Source organism: Lepisma saccharinum, chromosome 15, assembly GCF_977018435.1.
Source record: "Lepisma saccharinum chromosome 15, izLepSacc3.1, whole genome shotgun sequence".
In the NCBI taxonomy this organism is placed as follows: Eukaryota; Metazoa; Arthropoda; class Insecta; order Zygentoma; family Lepismatidae; genus Lepisma; species Lepisma saccharinum.
This window is the reverse complement of record NC_139243.1, coordinates 40,178,143-40,202,726: the sequence shown is the minus strand read 5'-3', so window position 1 is coordinate 40,202,726 and position 24,584 is coordinate 40,178,143. Positions and strand designations below refer to the sequence as shown.

Below are 24,584 nucleotides of genomic sequence, written 5' to 3'. Positions count from 1 at the left end.
AATAATTCAAAGGAATTTTAATGGTACACCTCTATGGTACGGCTAAATGATGGGGCAAGAAATTTTATGTTAATTGCGCAGTACTTCCACATTTTTGGTAAACACCAACAAATACTGCTGTTTCACTACATCTACCACGGATGATCTTTCTTTCTTCCTCGCCGTTACCTTATTTCTGCAGGTTTCATTTTTTTAATTAGTATTTCATACTCTCGGTCTCGACTACTTCAAACATACCTGAACGTTATTTATCAACTTCATTATTTACAGATTATCATAATCGAAATTACAATCATAAAGATAAATCGTAAGTGTCAACTGTGAACCTGTGCGCATTCATTTCACATATTCAGGCGAATTCAGTTTTCCGAGGTTCTAAGAGTTGAAACAAGACGCCAGCCCCATAGATCAGTCCCTGGGCAGGATTGGGGTTTGATGCCTCCCTTTCCCCGCACTACTAAGCACCGACATTTTATACTTTCTTCTTATGCAGTGGTTTTTGATATTTACATATTACAAATTGTGAAATGATGAAACAATTAAAACTCAGTAAATGAAACAACAACAACAATAATATACTAGACCTTGGTGGCGTCCCTTCATCATCATCGCGATTAGCCGATGTTGGCTAAAAAATGACGCTAAATAACAGAAAATGAATAAAATATATAAATAATACTTGTTAAATTTGAAGATCAGTAAAGCCGGCGAATGGCAAAACTGTCATAAAAGTAACAACAATAACAGCGGCGCAGCGTAGCGACCATTTTATTTTCGGAAAGGGTTTGCGTTCCTAGAAACTACTCTATCCCTCTCCAGTAGTCGGGGCATCAACCCATCTCATGGTAGGTGTAAAGAAAATCCACCCACTGTTTATGAGTTAGACTGTAAATATTTATTTCCCACAAGAATACTTCCGATCTGCAGCAAGAACAATCCAATCAACGTTCGTCTAATATCACTAAGGTAAGGACTTAGGGCAGTGCGGGCTATTCTCAAAATTATATTATTGGTATCCTGAGATCCATGCCAACCCTATTAAACAAACACTTCAACTACCCCAACTTACGAGGAATTTATACTCAAGCGCTCAGCCTCGAACCCCTGTCCTTTAGTAATTTCAAGAATCTGAAATATTACATGCAGATATTCTGAAAATACACAGTTTCATTTCATGCAATGTACAAAGAGAAATGTCATTCCTTTAAATTAACAGTTCCTGTCACGTTTCACACAGTTGTAGGATAACATGTCACACAAACCTGCGTTCAATCAAGCGACACGGATATTTCACACCGTCTAAAGCAAAATATTCACTGTGCATGCGCGAACAACAGGCCAGGGCGACACGATGCACGGCATGAAAAAGAACTCAATCCGAGGGACACACAAGCAACAGAGAACACAAGCTGAATGGTTGGTAGCATTTATTACTGAGAGCCAGTTACCAAGAGACACGTGTTGCTTCGATATGAAGTATCCCTAAAAGTAAGCAGCTTTTGAAGCACAGTATGAATAGTTAGTAGACAAACAGCAGTCACAAAACATATGTAACCTTTATATATATATATATATATATATATATATATATATATAGAGAGAGAGAGAGAGAGAGAGAGAGAGAGAGAGAGAGAGAGAGAGAGAGAGAGAGAGAGAGAGAGAGAGAGAGAGAGAGAGATAGATAGATAGAAAAAATTGCCTTTAAATCCGCACCCTAATCAAAACTTATTAAACATATCAAAACATATTTTTTCATTCATCAATTTTTTACGCTTACAATAACCTCTAATTATTACTAAATCAATTTTTGTATTTTCCATCTAATATCTTATTCTATTTAGCTCTTGCCAGTAGGCACTTTATCTTCATATGTACATTTTTTTTGGCCTCCATCTCATCAGACTTAGGCTATCATTCATTAATTTCCTTAATTATCTCATCCAACTCGTTTGCATTTCCACCCTTCTACATAGGAGTTGTAGCTTACCTGGCGACGTCAATTGAACAGGGGAGGTCAAATCAGCGTTAGCTTCCATCGTATACATTGCTCTCATCTTCAGGGATGAGATGATGTTGCTATGTATGTGCTCGAAACGTTGGAAGATAACGCCGATTTAATCTGGCTGGTACACCTGTTCGAATCCTTCTACATGCTAAATTGAAACAAAAATCTTTCGTAATCATTAAACAGGATGGAATAAATAGCGGGGAGGCTTTTGTAATATTAGTAATTTAAATTACATCCCCATTAAAAACTGAGCATCATCGATGGCGAAGTGGTAGCGTCGTCGCCTTGTAATCAAGGGATCCCGGGTTCCATGCCTGGCCCAGTGCCGATTAGCCTTACTGTGCATAAAGTGGACTTAAAACACCAAATCAATAAATCATTAAGAATTAATTTTAAAATTTTATAATGAATTTCGGGTGAAAGATTCAATATACTAACCTTCATTATTAATTCAATGCCTAGAGAATTATAAAAAATTGGGGGGAGGTTGTATTTATATACAGGAACGCTCGGGAGCCAATATAAGTTTACAACCTGCAAATCGGGTTTTCTCTACCGATTCAATATCTCCAATGTTGTTTGTGCTGCACCTGATTCAAAATCGGTCATAATTTATTTCGGAAATTATTTTTGGGAGAATAAAGGCAGTCGATAGGAGAGCTTGACTGCCGTTCGATTCCCGGAGGAGAGGGTGAGGAAAGTGGCCTCTCCCACTGCATGGGGTGCATCTAAGTACAAGGGACTCTACTATACAACTTCGTGGGAGCATAGAGACGATCTGCATCGCCTCTATAAATAATCGAGACTATGAATATGTAAAGAGCCACCACCACCCACCCACCAATATGCCTTCAAAACACATTGCATAATGCAGGTGGGTGGCTTTACCAATATCTTTCAAATACAAGTAGCTAATTATAGTAACAAAACATATTTTTATACATAATTGGATTTTTCAAAATTACAATAAAATAACAAAGCAACCCATTTTGTTGTAATTCTATAAAGAATAAGTTAACATAGGCTAGAATCGGTGAACTTCCCGTTCGGACAAATGTCGCAGTTGAAGTAGTGGTCTAAACAGGTAAAAACTGCTTACTGGCACGTAATCTGACTTAAATTTGGCATAAAGCAGTCCATTTTTTTAGTTTGAAAGACCTTGTGACATTTGTCGAGCCGGGATGAAGTTCTTCATAACTAATGAGATAAAGAAAAAGGAAAATTTAATTCGTAACGCTACTAACGGACTTATTACGCCATTCGCATGATGTAATTAATAAATACAATAATTCTAATTACATGATTATTAAAAAGCAAACATTTCTTTGTAAATAATGATGTAAAATGCCTGTTTTTGAACAATCCCTCCCCTGTTGTAGGTTTGTTATCCATGAAATATCAATCTGGAAATTTTGTTTCACAGGTACCTGTCATAGAGTAATCCTTACGCTGTAAATATAATTTTTTTTAGCTCCCCCATCGGAGACATCTGGGTTCAAAATTTTGAAAAAGAGAATCAAGAAACGATCAAAGAGCTATAACAGTAATTCAGTCGAAATACTCTGATATTACATAACTTCCCTAAAAAAAAGGTCCTAAACTTTGAATTTTGGTCAAAATCAATATGTTGAAAAAATACACGAAACATACAATGTAGCTTGAAATGAACTGAAAACAATGTTTCTTTACCCAAGCTAGATGAGTTATCATAATTACCGCAACTGTCTACAAAGGCTAAAAATGCCGCAAATCATAAGTCAAACATGGCTGCAGTTTTTAAACGAAATCAAGTTTAGGAAAATACTACCTTTGCATTGGGGTTACAACAACAAAAATATATATAAATAGAAAAAGTTGACCATTTTGTTAATTATTATCTTTTTGGAAAACATGGTATTAAATAACCATATTTTGCTTTAGACCTAATATTAATTAAAATATGCAAGTTTGATTAAATTAGTGAATATATTGCGTATCAGTGAAAGTTTTATAAAAATAGATCAAATACATTCAGTGTTGGTTTTATGCAAGGATAATGTTGGAAAATTTTCCGCTTGAAATCATTCACACTGAGAATCGAACCTGGGTTTACTACGTGGCAGTCCGATGTCATATTTTATCTGCTTTTCTCATATATCAGTTTTTACTCAGTTCCACATTTTTTCACATTCACATTCAGAACATAAACATCCATGTCTTACTCGGGATTCGAACCCGGGACCCCTGCTGTCGAAGCGCGCTGCGCTAACTACCTCGCCCCGGAGGTCAATAATAGACTACTAGGACTACTTATTCGTTGAAGAGAAGAAGCTTTCACAATTATGTATGTTACAAGCCACATATTGTTGCTGCAGGACTCTATATTATCGTCTGGAATTTTGACACGAAATGGTAAGATCAGCTTTTGGCAGTGAAGACCCGAACAGCAAAACCTAGGACATGTCTGAGGAAAGAAATGACAAGGGTTTTACGACCTGTCAATCACTAACTGCCCGTGTACCGGAGGAGGCGTATTCTTGAGGAGCCTCGCGAAGCGGGCCTGGACAAAACATCTGGTGGTGTAAACGCTGTGCGCGCTCTATCGGCAAAAGGAAGGCGAATTCGGAAAAGGCCTTTCCATGATATATAGTCTTAAGGAAGGGGTGATTGAGCGATTTTTTAATTTTCTCGGCCTTTTGGGACGATTTCGGGGGGGGGGTTAATCGGGCATGTTTCTCCTCCGGGGCTTCCTTCATGGAGAACATTTATGTCAGTGAGTCAGTGAGTGGTGGGATTTGGACTTTATATAGGTATATTGGATGGGGGACAAAATAATACGAACACCTGTAAAAAAGTATGCCACATTTCACATCGGCAGTACAGCGTGACCACATGGCACTGAAGTCTGCCACCTAGTGGCTGTGAAGGGGAAGGTATTGGTCTGTCAACAGCAGTCATTGGTGGTGTATTCAGCTATCGTACGCTTGTAATGATGCGATCATTACTGGATTCTTTTTTATGTTATACATTGTGTATGTCTATGTATTCCTGTACGTTTGGGTTCTTGGCCGTTGGGGAGCGGTAAGTTTCCAGTAACGGTTTAGGTCATTAGCGGGGCCTATAAATAGGAAGGGCAGGGGAGCAGTCGGCCTCAGATGTTTGGCGGAGTACAGCAATGTAAGAGGTATCTTTTTTCTCTGAGGGGAGCGGCTGGGCGAGCTTTCTTTCCTTATTATGTGAACCGACGGCGGGGATGTTAACTTTCTTTCTTTTAATACACACACTTGCTCTCTTCACATTATTCCAATAGTTCATTTCATGTGGGAAACCGGGTACACAACACACATACCTTCAGCCACCTTTTTTGGTACTGAGGGTTATATTTTTTTTACTCGTAGAGCCAGTGGCTACGCGAGTCTACACACTCTCTTCGGGAAGGGGGGACAGGGTACACCGGAATGTAATTTTGCGAATAACGGCCAAGAATTAACTTCTGTAAATATAATATGAATATATCTAAAAGGAAATGGGCGTTAAGTTGTAATTTGAAGAGGTACGTGTCTATTGCCTACACTAGCATCCACAGAACTTCAGGTACTGCAAGTTTTGAACCTCGGGACAAGGATTCAAAAATGTATGGTTGTGTATATTGTGTATGTTGCTGAGAATCAGCTTAAAAGCACAAAATATACCGTTACATACTGGAGGCTCAGAGTCAGGGATATTTTTTTGTGAAAAGTACTGAAGGCATTAGTTATTGTGAAGTGGAAAGAAAGTAACAGAAGATAAAATGGCAATTCAAATAGACAGGGAGCTCATTAGCAAGTTGCTAGGCAATGCGAACTTGGAAGGAAGGCCTGAGGAAGATATTGTGGGGGAACTTGAGAGACTTTCTCTAAATGTTACACAAGGAACTTCGATAAGGACCGGCGAGAAAAAAATGAGCAAAATCTTGGAAAAAAGCAACATTAACATTCCGATCTTTAAGGGAAACGTCGGCGATGTAAGTCCACACGATTACTTGTATGAATTACGCAGTTATCAGGAAATCATGGAAATTGGGGATACTTTTCTCTTAGATAGAATCTTGCCGCTTTCGTTGAAGGAAATCGCTGCAGATTGGTTCAGATTTTCGAGACCTTTCGGCACTTTTAGGGAATTCGAGAAGGCTTTTCTTGAGGAATTCTTTAGTGTCGATTATGATTCGGAAATAGCAAGGATCATTCAGAACAATTACCAGTCACCAGACCAGTCTCTTCTTGCATTTATTCGACACACCAGGAAGCTTTTTGCAATGAGGGAGAAACGGGGGACAGAAGACGAGGTCATCCAGCACGTTTTGAAATTTTCCCATCCTAAATTCAGAACACACCTGTACGATAGAACCTTTGCAACCTTGAAAGATCTGGAGATCCGCGCTATGGACATTCAAAAGAGATTGTATTCAGAAGCTCTGTACTATTGTCCTGAACTAAGAGATAGCAGTTTACCACTAGCGCCAACTTCAGGGAGTGTCGCAAGGCAATTAGTAGCTGCGGGGGAACAAACCCTTTCGACCGCGTGGGAACAGAAGTATCAATGAGTGCCATAAATCCGGGTCTTTTCAACCGCTTGAGCCTTTCCGGGAATATTGGAACCCCGTTGAGAGCAGAAGAACCGACGAGGAGAAGAGGGTATGATGGTCAGCAGAAGGGCGCCACCTGTGCCGTCTCTGAAGATACCGTTAGACCAGAACAGATAACTCCGGTTCTTGCACACGTAGAAGGAAAGCAAAACAGGGGGAGGAATAGGGAAATACGTAACTGCAGAAATTTCACTTCTGGCGACAAAAAACCGTTAGTCACCTGTAAGGTTCAGGGAAAGGACTTCACGCTATATTTGGATTCTGGTGCGTCTGTGAGCACCGTGTCTGTTGAGATCGCAAGAGAACTGGAAAAACAAGGAAATAAGATTAACAATAAATGTATTAATATTTCTTTGGCAGTAGGCTCTGCACAATCATGTGGGGAAATGTATCTTACTGTACATTTGAATGGGATGAAATTTAAGCATAAATTCGTCGTTCTGCGCAATTGTTTCACGGGATTTATCGCAGGTCGTGGGTTCATAAGGAAGGCCGGCATATCGCTACATTTGAAGCAGGGAGGCTACAGTTTTGAGAACAGTAACGTCATTCATTTATTTTCTGCGGAGAAGAGGGAAGTGGGAAAGAGGCTTCCGTTCTCGCAGCAGGGGAGGACGTCGACTGTGGAAGCTGGAGCTGGGCTAACCGCGACGATGACTGCGACGATGGAAAGAAATGAAACTGTTGCTGAAGCAACCGCGACGATGGGAAATTGCAAACCACACCCCGAAACTGAGGACATGATTGACCGTGTTGAATGTTCGACTGACACTGTGCGGAATTCAGTTGCAGATTTCAGCGCTTTGTGTACTGCAGAAAGTGCGAAGCAAATGAGGAAGAAACAGAGGGAAAATTTGCTTCGGAGCACAAAACTGCCCATGCTTCGTCTCTCTGGAAGTAAAGATATGGAAGATTCTTCATTGTTGCCATTCTCTGCCACTGAGGGAAATGAAGAATACAATTCTGAGGAGCCACGTAGGCTTCTGGACACAGCCTCCCTCATTTCCGAGCAAATGAAAGACAAGTTTCTTGCTGACGTAGCGAGGGTTACAAGGAATGAGGAGGTGGGAGGAACGAAGAAGTACAAGGAAAAGGTGAAGACCCAGGCCAAATCTTCGTATTTCGACAACGAGGGAATTCTTAGGAGAAATTTGCCTACGGAAAAGTACAAAGAGAAGGGAAAAGGGAAAATATGGGCACCTACTTCTCTACGTTCTCAAATTCTCGTGTCGTTGCATGATAATGCATTCGCTCGTCATCCTGGGAGATTGAAAACGTTAGCGAAGGTTAGGGAACAATACACTTGGATAGGCCTAACTAAAGACGTTATCCAGTATTGTAAGTCGTGCCAGCCATGCTGCGTATTAAAAGATGACAGGAATAAGCAAGATTTCATGTCAAGTAAGGAGGAAACGAAATTCAGAATGGAAGACGCCAAGAAGAAAGCTTGTGATAGGAAACGCCGCAAATGCACGTTTCAGGTGGGGGATAAAGCTTGGCTTAAGGAACATCCTATCTCTGGTAAGGCCCGCAGAGAAACCAGTAAATTCTCGGGGAAGTCCTCTGGATCACACGCAATTGTGGAGCAAACTTCGGCAAATACTTTCAAAATGAAACACAGCGGGGACGGAAGAATATTGAGAGCCAAGAGTGACCCGTTAAAGCCTTATTCTTCGCCACCTGACTTTGCAAGGAAAGTAGCCGAACCCAATTCAGCAAAGAGAGCGCACGTAACTTCGGCAGGAGGAGAAAGACGAAGATATATCCCGGATGCGTTACAAGCTGAGAAACAGATTCTAGTCTAATTTCAAAGGGGGATTTTTTGTAAATATTGTACATAGGGACTTATCTATCTTTTCTTTATTCTATCTTTCACCTATTTTCTCTACCTCATACCTCATACAGTACTCATACAAAAGTGTCGTTCCGCAGTCAATTTCATCGCGAAAGTAACGCAAAGTTAGTGCGTATTCATTTACCGCGTAATTTCGTCGAGAAGCCGCAGTTCGGTGGTGAGAAAATCCAGTGAATAGCAGTGACATCTCTGGATGTAGAGCCAGTTAGATCCATTCATGTGGAAACCGGTCGAAGCGGTGACTTCCGATATCGGCAGGAGCGCAGAGCAGTGGCGTTGCCGGGAGTTGAACCACCAGCCTTGATGACTTGGATGGATTTCCAGGAGACTGTCTCTCATTGGTCCAGGAGGAAGGATGGAAGAGATGCTGAGTGGGTAAGAATCGACGTGTGTTAACCAGCTCCAGTGCTGAGGGAAGATCGCGGATCTCGAAGTACACTTGTGGACAAAATTAGAGTGAACATTGACTGTCAGTGTCGTGTGATCTAATGAAAGTGTCTTTGTAGTGAACAGAAACTGCGGACAAGTGCTTTGTGTATATTATTATTGTTTTTCTAGATTACAGAACTTTGATTTTTCTCTGTTCAGGAAGGGGGGACTATGTAATGATGCGATCATTACTGGATCCTTTTTTATGTTATAAATTGTGTATGTCTATGTATTCCTGTACGTTTGGGTTCTTGGCCGTTGGGGAGCGGTAAGTTTCCAGTAACGGTTTAGGTCATTAGCGGGGCCTATAAATAGGAAGGGCAGGGGAGCAGTCGGCCTCAGATGTTTGGCGGAGTACAGCAATGTAAGAGGTATCTTTTTCTCTGAGGGGAGCGGCTGGGCGAGCTTTCTTTCCTTATTATGTGAACCGACGGCGGGGATGTTAACTTTCTTTCTTTTAATACACACACTTGCTCTCTTCACATTATTCCAATAGTTCATTTCATGTGGGAAACCGGGTACACAACACACATACCTTCAGCCACCTTTTTTGGTACTGAGGGTTATATTTTTTTTACTCGTAGAGCCAGTGGCTACGCGAGTCTACACACTCTCTTCGGGAAGGGGGGACAGGGTACACCGGAATGTAATTTTGCGAATAACGGCCAAGAATTAACTTCTGTAAATATAATATGAATATATCTAAAAGGAAATGGGCGTTAAGTTGTAATTTGAAGAGGTACGTGTCTATTGCCTACACTAGCATCCACAGAACTTCAGGTACTGCAAGTTTTGAACCTCGGGACAAGGATTCAAAAATGTATGGTTGTGTATATTGTGTATGTTGCTGAGAATCAGCTTAAAAGCACAAAATATACCGTTACATACTGGAGGCTCAGAGTCAGGGATATTTTTTTGTGAAAAGTACTGAAGGCATTAGTTATTGTGAAGTGGAAAGAAAGTAACAGAAGATAAAATGGCAATTCAAATAGACAGGGAGCTCATTAGCAAGTTGCTAGGCAATGCGAACTTGGAAGGAAGGCCTGAGGAAGATATTGTGGGGGAACTTGAGAGACTTTCTCTAAATGTTACACAAGGAACTTCGATAAGGACCGGCGAGAAAAAAATGAGCAAAATCTTGGAAAAAAGCAACATTAACATTCCGATCTTTAAGGGAAACGTCGGCGATGTAAGTCCACACGATTACTTGTATGAATTACGCAGTTATCAGGAAATCATGGAAATTGGGGATACTTTTCTCTTAGATAGAATCTTGCCGCTTTCGTTGAAGGAAATCGCTGCAGATTGGTTCAGATTTTCGAGACCTTTCGGCACTTTTAGGGAATTCGAGAAGGCTTTTCTTGAGGAATTCTTTAGTGTCGATTATGATTCGGAAATAGCAAGGATCATTCAGAACAATTACCAGTCACCAGACCAGTCTCTTCTTGCATTTATTCGACACACCAGGAAGCTTTTTGCAATGAGGGAGAAACGGGGGACAGAAGACGAGGTCATCCAGCACGTTTTGAAATTTTCCCATCCTAAATTCAGAACACACCTGTACGATAGAACCTTTGCAACCTTGAAAGATCTGGAGATCCGCGCTATGGACATTCAAAAGAGATTGTATTCAGAAGCTCTGTACTATTGTCCTGAACTAAGAGATAGCAGTTTACCACTAGCGCCAACTTCAGGGAGTGTCGCAAGGCAATTAGTAGCTGCGGGGGAACAAACCCTTTCGACCGCGTGGGAACAGAAGTATCAATGAGTGCCATAAATCCGGGTCTTTTCAACCGCTTGAGCCTTTCCGGGAATATTGGAACCCCGTTGAGAGCAGAAGAACCGACGAGGAGAAGAGGGTATGATGGTCAGCAGAAGGGCGCCACCTGTGCCGTCTCTGAAGATACCGTTAGACCAGAACAGATAACTCCGGTTCTTGCACACGTAGAAGGAAAGCAAAACAGGGGGAGGAATAGGGAAATACGTAACTGCAGAAATTTCACTTCTGGCGACAAAAAACCGTTAGTCACCTGTAAGGTTCAGGGAAAGGACTTCACGCTATATTTGGATTCTGGTGCGTCTGTGAGCACCGTGTCTGTTGAGATCGCAAGAGAACTGGAAAAACAAGGAAATAAGATTAACAATAAATGTATTAATATTTCTTTGGCAGTAGGCTCTGCACAATCATGTGGGGAAATGTATCTTACTGTACATTTGAATGGGATGAAATTTAAGCATAAATTCGTCGTTCTGCGCAATTGTTTCACGGGATTTATCGCAGGTCGTGGGTTCATAAGGAAGGCCGGCATATCGCTACATTTGAAGCAGGGAGGCTACAGTTTTGAGAACAGTAACGTCATTCATTTATTTTCTGCGGAGAAGAGGGAAGTGGGAAAGAGGCTTCCGTTCTCGCAGCAGGGGAGGACGTCGACTGTGGAAGCTGGAGCTGGGCTAACCGCGACGATGACTGCGACGATGGAAAGAAATGAAACTGTTGCTGAAGCAACCGCGACGATGGGAAATTGCAAACCACACCCCGAAACTGAGGACATGATTGACCGTGTTGAATGTTCGACTGACACTGTGCGGAATTCAGTTGCAGATTTCAGCGCTTTGTGTACTGCAGAAAGTGCGAAGCAAATGAGGAAGAAACAGAGGGAAAATTTGCTTCGGAGCACAAAACTGCCCATGCTTCGTCTCTCTGGAAGTAAAGATATGGAAGATTCTTCATTGTTGCCATTCTCTGCCACTGAGGGAAATGAAGAATACAATTCTGAGGAGCCACGTAGGCTTCTGGACACAGCCTCCCTCATTTCCGAGCAAATGAAAGACAAGTTTCTTGCTGACGTAGCGAGGGTTACAAGGAATGAGGAGGTGGGAGGAACGAAGAAGTACAAGGAAAAGGTGAAGACCCAGGCCAAATCTTCGTATTTCGACAACGAGGGAATTCTTAGGAGAAATTTGCCTACGGAAAAGTACAAAGAGAAGGGAAAAGGGAAAATATGGGCACCTACTTCTCTACGTTCTCAAATTCTCGTGTCGTTGCATGATAATGCATTCGCTCGTCATCCTGGGAGATTGAAAACGTTAGCGAAGGTTAGGGAACAATACACTTGGATAGGCCTAACTAAAGACGTTATCCAGTATTGTAAGTCGTGCCAGCCATGCTGCGTATTAAAAGATGACAGGAATAAGCAAGATTTCATGTCAAGTAAGGAGGAAACGAAATTCAGAATGGAAGACGCCAAGAAGAAAGCTTGTGATAGGAAACGCCGCAAATGCACGTTTCAGGTGGGGGATAAAGCTTGGCTTAAGGAACATCCTATCTCTGGTAAGGCCCGCAGAGAAACCAGTAAATTCTCGGGGAAGTCCTCTGGATCACACGCAATTGTGGAGCAAACTTCGGCAAATACTTTCAAAATGAAACACAGCGGGGACGGAAGAATATTGAGAGCCAAGAGTGACCCGTTAAAGCCTTATTCTTCGCCACCTGACTTTGCAAGGAAAGTAGCCGAACCCAATTCAGCAAAGAGAGCGCACGTAACTTCGGCAGGAGGAGAAAGACGAAGATATATCCCGGATGCGTTACAAGCTGAGAAACAGATTCTAGTCTAATTTCAAAGGGGGATTTTTTGTAAATATTGTACATAGGGACTTATCTATCTTTTCTTTATTCTATCTTTCACCTATTTTCTCTACCTCATACCTCATACAGTACTCATACAAAAGTGTCGTTCCGCAGTCAATTTCATCGCGAAAGTAACGCAAAGTTAGTGCGTATTCATTTACCGCGTAATTTCGTCGAGAAGCCGCAGTTCGGTGGTGAGAAAATCCAGTGAATAGCAGTGACATCTCTGGATGTAGAGCCAGTTAGATCCATTCATGTGGAAACCGGTCGAAGCGGTGACTTCCGATATCGGCAGGAGCGCAGAGCAGTGGCGTTGCCGGGAGTTGAACCACCAGCCTTGATGACTTGGATGGATTTCCAGGAGACTGTCTCTCATTGGTCCAGGAGGAAGGATGGAAGAGATGCTGAGTGGGTAAGAATCGACGTGTGTTAACCAGCTCCAGTGCTGAGGGAAGATCGCGGATCTCGAAGTACACTTGTGGACAAAATTAGAGTGAACATTGACTGTCAGTGTCGTGTGATCTAATGAAAGTGTCTTTGTAGTGAACAGAAACTGCGGACAAGTGCTTTGTGTATATTATTATTGTTTTTCTAGATTACAGAACTTTGATTTTTCTCTGTTCAGGAAGGGGGGACTATGTAATGATGCGATCATTACTGGATCCTTTTTTATGTTATAAATTGTGTATGTCTATGTATTCCTGTACGTTTGGGTTCTTGGCCGTTGGGGAGCGGTAAGTTTCCAGTAACGGTTTAGGTCATTAGCGGGGCCTATAAATAGGAAGGGCAGGGGAGCAGTCGGCCTCAGATGTTTGGCGGAGTACAGCAATGTAAGAGGTATCTTTTTTCTCTGAGGGGAGCGGCTGGGCGAGCTTTCTTTCCTTATTATGTGAACCGACGGCGGGGATGTTAACTTTCTTTCTTTTAATACACACACTTGCTCTCTTCACATTATTCCAATAGTTCATTTCATGTGGGAAACCGGGTACACAACACACATACCTTCAGCCACCTTTTTTGGTACTGAGGGTTATATTTTTTTTACTCGTGGAGCCAGTGGCTACGCGAGTCTACACACTCTCTTCGGGAAGGGGGGACAGGGTACACCGGAATGTAATTTTGCGAATAACGGCCAAGAATTAACTTCTGTAAATATAATATGAATATATCTAAAAGGAAATGGGCGTTAAGTTGTAATTTGAAGAGGTACGTGTCTATTGCCTACACTAGCATCCACAGAACTTCAGGTACTGCAAGTTTTGAACCTCGGGACAAGGATTCAAAAATGTATGGTTGTGTATATTGTGTATGTTGCTGAGAATCAGCTTAAAAGCACAAAATATACCGTTACACGCTCTCAAGAGACGCTGCAATGTCAGACCTGACGAGTTCCAAAGAGGTATGATTGTTGGAGCACGTTCAGCTGGAGCCAAGGTGACGGAAACCTCAAACCTTGTGGGGTGTGCAAGGAGCACAGTGTCAGCTATTTTGACAGCGTACACAACACAAGGTAAGATGGCGTCTTCAAAGGACAACAGTGGACGAAAGACAAAGCTTGCTGCTCGGATAGGAGGGTGTTGAAGCGCATAGTGGCCCGAAAGCACAAGCAATCGTTATCCGAGATAACATCTGAAATGAACAAGCATCTCCAGGACCCCATTTCAACCAAAACTGTCAAAAGGGAACTCCATCCTGCAAACATTCATGGCAGAGTGGCAATTCGTAAGCCGTTGGTGACATCGCGTAATGCTGTCAAGCGACGCCTATGGTGCAGAGCTCACAGAAGTTGGTCCCCACAACAGTAGAAACAAGTCATCTGGTCTGATGAATCAACATTCACGTTATTTCAGACCACCGGCCGCATTTATGTGTGGAGAACGCCCCGAGATGTGTTTCATCCTGACTGCCTCTTGCCTACTGTGAAGCACGGAGGTGGGTCCATTATGGTATGGGGCAGTGGCGCAGGAACGTTTTTCATTTTGGGGGGTACAATATTCAGCCTCCCATATATATATATATATATATATATATATATATGTGTGTGTGTGTGTGTGTGTGTGTGTGTGTGTGTGTGTGTGTATATACATACATATATACAGGGTGATTTCGAACTTCCATTACAAACTTAGGGGGGTGAATCTAGAAGGAAAAACAAGCCGAAAGTGCCATGTGGCAAAATTACGAAAACGGCACCGTGTGGCTGCCAGAGCCGTGAGAAAATCGGTTCACACCTCTTTCAAAGAGCAATAACGTCTGAACCACGAAATATACGAAGATCGGCTCTGGCGGAAGTGGAGGAAGTCGTATCCAAACAATATCAGGGCGTTGAAATTGCGGCGCTTTTCGTAATGCGCAAGGGGAATCCCCAAAGGAAATGGGGAATCCCCACTGCATGTGAGCGGAAACTCGCGCAAAATGGAGAAAGACGACGAGGGAACATGCTGTCACAGGACGGTCGAAAAGTGACACATGGAGGGAGTCCCCAGAGGAGCGCATGAAGTGCGACAAATGGAACATGCTTGGACAGTGACTGTCGCGCATCCCAGATGGTACGCAAAACGGAGTGATGGATGTACACGTGCATGCTACGTGGAACGCAACGTGCAATTACAATTGCGATATGAACCACTACGTGCCCCCTCCAACCGGGAATTCGTTGAACCCGGGACCTCGGGAGTACAAGGTCAGCCGGAAGTCGGCTCTCTGAGGAGCAGCACCAAATATCCACGTGCCCCACGAATGCAGGGACACCTCCCTAAAAGGCACAGCCACAAAAAAAAAAAAGGGAAAGAAATTGGCACGTACGTATGAAGGGTTTCACATTGGAATGTACAGTATCACTTTGGCGGAAGGAAAACAGAGAGTAGCACAAACAGATAAAAATCAATAACACAGATATTGACCCTTTGTCCTGAAAAATAGGCAACTTGTGCTAAATCTTGAATCATTGCTGCTTGATGTTTCTGTTCATTACCGATGGTATGAAGGAACGACGATGAACTCGGAATGCAGTACGTAAGCACTGCGAAGGACAGTATGAAAACATCCTTTGGCGTGTGCAGAACGGAAACTCACAACAGGGGCTCAATATGACGACCACCAACATCGATGCACACATTGTACCTTCGAAGAATGTTCTCATACAGACGATGGAAGACCAGTGGATTCTCTCGAATGAAGTCCGCTGCTGCCACAATCCTAGCAACCAGGTCATGCTCAGACTCGATGGGGGTTTCATAAATGAGACTCTTCAAGCGCCCCCATAGAAAAAAGTCCAGGGGCGTTAAGTCGGGAGATCGTGGGGGCCACGGCACGGGCCCGGCACGCCCTATCCATTGCCTGTCATATCTGTGGGTCAGATGGTCCCGTACGTCCCGTGCAAAGTGGGGTGGCGCCCCATCATGCTGGAACCACATGTTTTGCCTAATGGCCAATGGCACATTTTCCAACATCTCGGGCAATGTCTCTTGGAGAAAAATCAGATAAGTACGACCTGTGAGATTGGTGGGAAGTACGTATGGGCCAATTAAACGACCGGCCAGTATTCCTGCCCAGATGTTGATGCCCATTCGCTGCTGGAACCCACGAGCTTTCGTTGCGAATGGGTTCTCTTCATCCCACACATGGCTGTTGCGGGAATTAAAAACACCCTCTCTGGTGAATTTCGCCTCATCCGTGAAGAGCACCAACTGTGGAAACTGAGGCGTATTCACGCAACGACGCACAAACCATGTGCAGAAGCGAACACGTGGTTCAAAATCTGTGGGACCCATGGCGTGCACCTTCTGGGGGTGATATGGGTGCAGTTGTTGATCATGAAGGACATTCCACACTACAGACTGAGATACACCAACATCCCGCGCTACGATTCGGGTACTCGTACCAGGGTCTTCGTGCACAGCATGAAGAATTGCCTCCTCCACCGCAGGCGTGCGCCTCGTCCTTGGAGCACCTGTGTCCACTCTACTCACAACAAATGTTCCAGACTCACGAAGACGACGGTTCACTTTTTCGAATATGGTGTGTGATGGCGTCACACGTTCCGGGAAACGTTCCTGGTACATCGCACGGGCAGCCCTTCCATTGCATCTCGCTTCCCCGTAAATGAGCATCATGTCTGCATACTCCTCGAAACTGTATTGCACCATCGTGGGAGTTTTCACGTCCACACACACCCACAACGTCGTAATGTTCCCAGAAGATACGTCGTGTGTACGTACTCAACCAATGTGTCACGTCCAGCGCTCTCTCCATACAGTCTTGCAATACCCAGAGGGCGCAAGGGTCAACTTCGACCAGGGATAGCGAGTGATTCCTAGTATGACGTCAGCGCACACCTTCATGCATCACAGAGGCTACGAACGGGAAGGAACGTCAGTAAGTACGGGTTGGCCGCTCCCGTTCCATGTCCTTCACGTGAGAACGTTAATGACTAACGTCGGACTCGCATGGGATACCTCTACACGCTCTGCAGTAATGTAGTACAGAACAATACGAACGTGTCCCAGCATTCGTGGGGCACGTGGATACGTATTTGGTGCTGCTCCTCAGAGAGCCGACTTCCGGCTGACCTTGTACTCCCGAGGTCCCGGGTTCAACGAATTCCCGGTTGGAGGGGGCACGTAGTGGTTCATATCGCAATTGTAATTGCACGTTGCGTTCCACGTAGCATGCACGTGTACATCCATCACTCCGTTTTGCGTACCATCTGGGATGCGCGACAGTCACTGTCCAAGCATGTTCCATTTGTCGCACTTCATGCGCTCCTCTGGGGACTCCCTCCATGTGTCACTTTTCGACCGTCCTGTGACAGCATGTTCCCTCGTCGTCTTTCTCCATTTTGCGCGAGTTTCCGCTCACATGCAGTGGGGATTCCCCATTTCCTTTGGGGATTCCCCTTGCGCATTACGAAAAGCGCCGCAATTTCAACGTCCTGATATTGTTTGGATACGACTTCCTCCACTTCCGCCAGAGCCGATCTTCGTATATTTCGTGGTTCAGACGTTATTGCTCTTTGAAAGAGGTGTGAACCGATTTTCTCACGGCTCTGGCAGCCACACGGTGCCGTTTTCGTAATTTTGCCACATGGCACTTTCGGCTTGTTTTTCCTTCTAGATTCACCCCCCTAAGTTTGTAATGGGAGTTCGAAATCACCCTGTATATATAAAAGTAGGGGTTAAAAGTAAGACATCGAGGATGAATAGAAGGAAGAAAACGATAAATTACAACATAAGAGAGAAGATAAAGGTATACAAGTTGAAAGAGAAAAAGGTTCAAGAAGAATTTAGAAAGAAAGTGAAAGAAGAACTAGCGAATGAGCATGTAGAAGAAAGAGAAGAGGACTTAGAAAAACTCTGGAGTAAATGGAAAGGGGCAATAATATCTGCAGCTGAACAAGTATGTGGAACATCTAGAGTAGGAAGCAAGAAGAAGATAACAAATTGGTGGAATCCAGAAATAGAAGCAGAGGTAAAAGATAAGAAAGAAAAATGGAAGAAATACCTGTCTGTGGGTACTCTGGAGGCATTTGAAGAATATAGAAAGCAGAGGGATAAAGTGAAGAAAGTGGTTCAAGAGGCAAAGAAAGAAATGTGGGAGCAATTTGGAAGAAATATGGAGCAAAATCGTAAGGAAAATCAAAAACTTTTTTACAAAGTTTTGAAGAACATGAGGAAACAAAAAGATTGCCCTTTAAAATTTAAAATTTATATACGATGAAAATAAGAAATTATTAACAAATTCTGAAGAAATAATGAAAAGATGGAAAAACTACTTCCAAAAATTGTTAAGTGAAAACGAAAGAAACATACCAAATGAAGAGGAGGAGGAGGAGGAGAGAAGACCTGAAGAACCAGATATACTAGATGTAGAACAAGAAGTAATCACACGGGAAGAGTTAAAGAAAGCTATTAGTAGAATGAAACTAGGAAAGGCAGCTGGTCATGATGGCATTGCACCAGAAATGATCAAGTATATGGGAAAGGAAGGAGAAGATCTGTTGCTCAGAATAATAAATGTGGCATGGAAGGAAAAGAAGATAGTGAAGGATTGGGAAATATCAATACTAATACCAATATATAAGAAAGGAGATAACAGGGAATGAGGAAATCATAGAGGTATTTCACTACTCAGTGTGCCTGGCAAAGTCTATTCAAGAATTTTGGAAACTAGACTAAGACAAGAAATAGAGGATAAATTAGAGGAGACACAAAGTGGATTCAGACCAGGTAGAGGTGTCCAAGATCACATATTTACAATAAGGCAAATAATAGAGAAAGTTATAGAATACAATAGAGAATTATACCTATGCTTTATAGATTTGGAAAAGGCTTTCGATAGGGTGCCATTTCAACAGCTATGGAAAACCCTAAAGAAAAACAATGTAAACAAACAATTAGTAGATGCAATACAAAGTTTCTACAGAACAAATAGATGTTATGTCAGAACTGGCAATAACAGATCAGAGGAATTCATAACATCAACAGGAGTAAGACAAGGTGATATTTTATCCCCATACTTGTTTATCATTCTAATGGATGATGTTCTGAAAGAAATAAAACTAAAGATGAGAAAATTCAAAGTAGGAAATTGGAAACTGAAAACTGTAACTGTATCTGAACTTTTATATGCAGATGATATTGTATTGTTTGCAAATTCACAAGCAAACCTACAAAGAAATTTAGAAATAATAAATCGTAATATGTCAAAGAAATATATGAAAATAAACAAAGATAAAACAACTGTGTTAAGGATAGGGAGAATAGAAAAACCCTGCATAATAAGCCTTGAAGATTCAGAGCTAAAACAAGTACAAAGTTTTAAGTATCTAGGTGTTACATTCAATAGTAATGGAAAAATAGATGAAGAATTAAACACTCGAATAAAGAATACAAACAGATTATACTATGCCATAAACAAAGGATTTTTAGGGAAAAAGGAAATAAGCCAAAAAACAAAAATGATTGTGTACAAATCAACTTATGTACCAACATTGATATATGGAAGTGAATCCTGGATAATTAATGAAAAACAAAAACAAAACGTACAAACAGTAGAAATGAAATATTTGAGGAGAACAGTGGGAAAGACCAGAAGGGACAAAATCAGAAATCAAACAATCAGAATAACATTAAACACACAACCAATATATCAGGATGTTGAGAAAGCACAACTCAGATGGTTTGGACACCTCAGCAGAATGCCTGAACATCGAATACCTAAACAGGTATGGGAAGCAAGAATGGGAGGATTGGATGCAAAGAGACCGAAAGGAAGACCACGTAGGACATGGAATGAGGGAATGAAGGATATCCTGAGCAGGAGGAACATCACGTGGAGTGAAGGAAGGAAGTTGGCAGAAGATCGTGACAGATGGCGAGCTCTCTACAAAACCTCGAGACCAATCGGTAGAAGAGGATCGGAATAAGTAAGTAAGTAAATATATGTGTGTGTGTGTGTGTGTGTGTGTGTGTGTGTGTGTGTCCAATCAAGTGTCGCAATAATAATAATTAGTATAATTATATTTAATTAAATTAATATATTAATTAATTAAATATGTACATTAATTAATATTGTATTGTTATTATTACATGAATAGGTAAAATATAGTAAAAGAATAGAAATATAACAGCAAGTATTCATTATCTAGCGTACGTGTAGTTAAGATCGCCAAGATTTGCACAAAAACAACTGCCCTGGCAAGGAATTTAATGTCAGATAGAAAGAGAATTGAATATTTATTGAATAACAAAAAAAGGAGTTAGATCGAATTAACGAAAAGTAAAGTTCCTGATTAATATTTTATGGATATTATCATTAGTAGTGTGCATAAATCTTTGGAATCCTTGAAAGCCGTATGAGCCAAATTCCTTGCCTTCCAATAAGTTCAGCGGAGAAACCAATCTAGTATACAGGGTGCAGCAGAAATAACTCCCGGATTTAATTCGTGAATAACAAAGCAACGATCGATGTTATGCAAAATTTTATTTCACAGTTGGAAAGAACAAGGATTACCATTTTGTTTCCCATATGTACCGAGACAACTCCACGAACGCCCCCACTTTTTTGAGGAAGACGGCACGCAGTTAATGTAACGTCTGACCGTTATGTATGGATGTTACGCAACTTCCTGCAGCCGAAATCGAACGAACGTGGTAAATTGGCTGTGTGGTTCCAACAGGATGGTGCCTCAGCACGCGTATCGATGAACGTGCTACGTGAAATGTTTCCAGGGCGTCTGATCTCACTTCGAAGTCACCTTCCATGGCCAACTCGTTCCCCCGAGCTCGCACCCTGCGACTTCTTTCTGTGGGAGTACCTCAAGGCTAAAGTTTACCGAGGAAGGCCGAGGACAGCCAATGATCTGAAAGATAGTACCAGACAGGAAAGAGCGGCAATACCGACCAGACATGACTAGGAGGGTAATGCAGAACTTCAGGGCGAGACTTCAGAAATGCGTACACTGCGCAGATCGGCATTTGGACGATATCATTTTAAAACAAAGTCAACTATGTCACACAAAATGGTGACTTGTGGCAATTTTGACAAAAAAATAATTGGAACATTTTGTTCTTTGCAAATGTGCAATAAAATGGTAAACCTTGTTCTTTCCAACTGTGCAATAAAGTTTTGCATAACATCTATCGTTGCTTTGTTATTCACAAATGAAATCCGGGAGATATTTCTGCCGCACCCTAACTTGTAATTGTTACGCTGTTCAAGCATGGTATTGGCATTGATGGAAATTGAGTATAACAAATGCTAAACAATTATATTTTGATGAATTACTTTTACTACTTGGTAAGTCTTGGTAAGACCCCTTCCCCGGGTCCGGACCCCCTCGATCCCCACAAAAACGTCCTTGATACCTAGGTATAATGTGAAGCCATGAGAAATATTCTCTTTTAGAACAGCACACATGAATGTCCTGTTATTTAATGCAAAATATGCATAAATATTTTACATTGTTTTTGTTAGAATTTAAGTTTTCAAAAAAACAAACAAAAAAAACAGATTTAAAATCAGATAACAATTCTGAAACATATAAGGCTAAGCTCTGAACCTCATTCTGGGCTTATTTGAATTTCACGGAACGGAAAATCAGGAGTGAGGGGGATCTTGAGCCACCCCAACCAGGAATAATCATCTCCCACCCACTGGATATAGAAACTACATTATATAGAGTTCCACTTCCGATCCGTTCATTCTAATTTTAAAAGTCCCATAGCTACGCATAAAAATATCTTTAAACAATTTATGGCAGATGTGTACTACACCCAATGCCTTTTAGAAGCCATGTATTTGGTATTTTCTCAGACTTCTATAGGGTGTTGTATTAAAAAAGAAAAGAAATGAGTTCAGATGGTTCCCAATCAACTCGTAAGAAGTCTAATTTTGAAATATTTGTGAAAAATTTGACAAATCATTTATTTGTAATATAATTAGCTGTACCTAATGCCGCTCTTCAAGTACTGAAAGTAATATCATTCGATACATTTACAAAACCGAAATCTTTCAGCTCTCAGAAGTAGCAAGGAGAGCCATACGCTCAAAAGTTTATTCTTTCTTTTCAATTTTTGGTGAACAATGTGAAGAGCCGGCCAAGGTTTATTGTCGTATGTAGTGGTATTAAATGCAGATACATGCGTGTGTTTTAGGATGACATGTCAATTTCTCGTTTATGTGAAAAGGTAAACTTTAATGTAAGCAGAAGCATGTGCGCGTCACAGTTAAAGATTTTCGCATCTACAAAGAAAATCCAAAACACATTCCCACCTCGCCGGACTCCGTGGCGGAGGGGTTAGCATAGCGCGCTATGACGCCTGAGGTCCCAGGTTCGAATCCTGGCCTGCCCATGGGTGTTATTTTTGAGTGTCCATCAATTTCATCATATCCTCATCAGTCATCCTCATCTTCGCGATTAGCCAAAAGTGGCAGAAATGCGAAGTAAAATAAACCAAATCAATCAATCAAATATTCCCATCGTACTCCCAGATACCTTGTAAATCCAACCCAAAATCTACCAATAGAACCTGCAATGAGTCTCATTTATCTCGTGCATTTATATGACTAATGTAATTTTCTTACAATTTGACTTTAGAGTTTAACATAAAATGGCGTTGTGTTTGTGTTGCATTCGATATCACAATTAGATTTTAAGCAATTAATGTCCAATTTTAAGTATACCTAATACATTGGTAAAAAATAGTCCCCCCTCTGATAAAATCGCAAATTGCACCCTGTTTAAATGTCTAGGAAAGATTTCATTTCACCTAGGAATGATATCGCGATGCGATGAGTCGAGAATTGTCACAGCCTCATCTCGTCTCCTGTGGGGTGAGGTCCTTCTCGTTCTTGTTTGTGCTTATTTTTCTTTCGGTTTCCACTCTGAAGTTATGAAAACTTATTCCAAATTCACCTCATTCTCAGATAGGCTAATCGGCACTCTATTTTTAAAAACCTATATATTATATCTTAATATATAGGTTTAAGTATAGTTTTCCCAACACCCTCTTACAAATTTATGAAAAATATGGGTGATGTACAGGAGTGCATTGGTCTGTCGTGTCTCGTCTCGTTCGTGTAAGTGTTCCGTTTCGGAAAATTCCATTATAAATATTCAAAAGATAATGGGGTTAGTCATATACTCTTCCGATGAAGATTTGTATCTTATCTTCGAATCGACGCGACCACTGCTTTAGAAATGTGTGCCCTCCCTTACGCAAATTGCCTGAGAGTTGTTGCTGTTAGTTTTGTATTAGCAACTAAAACAAATATATTATTTGTTTTAAGAAAGAAAAATACTGAAATCTACTTACGAATTGATGTATATTACACTATATCCCACAATACATAATTAGAACAGTAACAGTGATAATGAAATGTCTTTCTTCTTATCAAAGATTTTTATCATTAATGCAACTTAATTGTGAATGTTATAAAAAGATGACAGTCACAATAATCTCCCCTCCTGGGGTGAAGAAAATATAGACATCATACTTTGATGGCTTAAAAAGATACAAGATTTTAAATATACACATCGAACAGTTACATAACTTTAAAATATTCAACATTCAAAATAACATTTAATACTATAACAAATCTTTCAAAGAATGACAATCAATTCAAAACTACGTTGTTACCCTTGCGCACCTATTTGTTAACATTCAACAACAACTCGTGTTTCTTCTCCAATGAACAGTGAAAGGGTTTGATATTTTGTAAATTGTGTCTACACTTTATCTGTTGTCCATCTAAAGACACCAAGTTCACGAAATTGTTCTTCACTTCCTCCACCAAAAATGGCCCCACATATAAGTCATAAAATTTATGGATAGTTTTGTTCACGGCAGAACTTCTTGCATGATTCCTAACCATAACCAAATCACCTTGAACAATTGTAGAGGTTTCTGCGTTTGAATGAATCTTCTTTCTAGCTTTTGAACGTTTAGTTGTTTCAATTAACTGAATATATTTAGCTTTCCAAGACAATTCGTTCATCTCTTCTGGCCAGTCAATAACAGAAGTTATTTTATCTCGAACTTCTTCGTGTAGAAAAATTTCAGCCGGAGTGAAACCAACAACCTCGTTATATGAGTAATTTAGTAATTTTATAACATTTGTTAAAACTTTGGACCAAGATCTATGGTTGGTTTTACAAAAGAGTCTAAGCAAACGAATGATCTCTTTATTATATCTCTCAATTGGATTCGCATGAGGCGAATATGGTGAAGTGAGAATATGCTTTACACCAATTGATTTCAAAAAATTTTCCCATTCATTGGATTTAAATTGTGATCCATTATCCGTTAACATAACTGTACACATAGGATAATGATGGAAATAACCTAAGTTAATTCTGTTGATAATTTCTCGAGTTGCAGCCTTCCTGAGAGGATAAGCCATAACATATTTGCTGGTTAATTCTACAATAGTCAGAATATGTTGATATCCTTGAGATAATGGCAATGGACCAATCAAGTCTAAAGATAAGAACTGATGTAATTTGTAAGAAATCACGTGAAGCTCCTCTTTGGTAATATGTTGTGTTTTTTGTTTCGTC

General features: G+C 41.2%; 1 protein-coding gene across 1 annotated transcript; it reads right to left on the bottom strand.

Moving 5' to 3' along the window:
- Window positions 1-15,594: 15,594 nt before the first annotated feature.
- On the bottom strand, window positions 15,595-16,671 carry LOC145999212 (histone-lysine N-methyltransferase SETMAR-like). The gene has a single exon (XM_083136146.1). The coding sequence runs from the start codon at window positions 16,669-16,671 to the stop codon at window positions 15,595-15,597; it is 1,077 nt and encodes a 358-aa protein (XP_082992272.1).
- Between the last annotated feature and the right edge of the window lie 7,913 nt (window positions 16,672-24,584).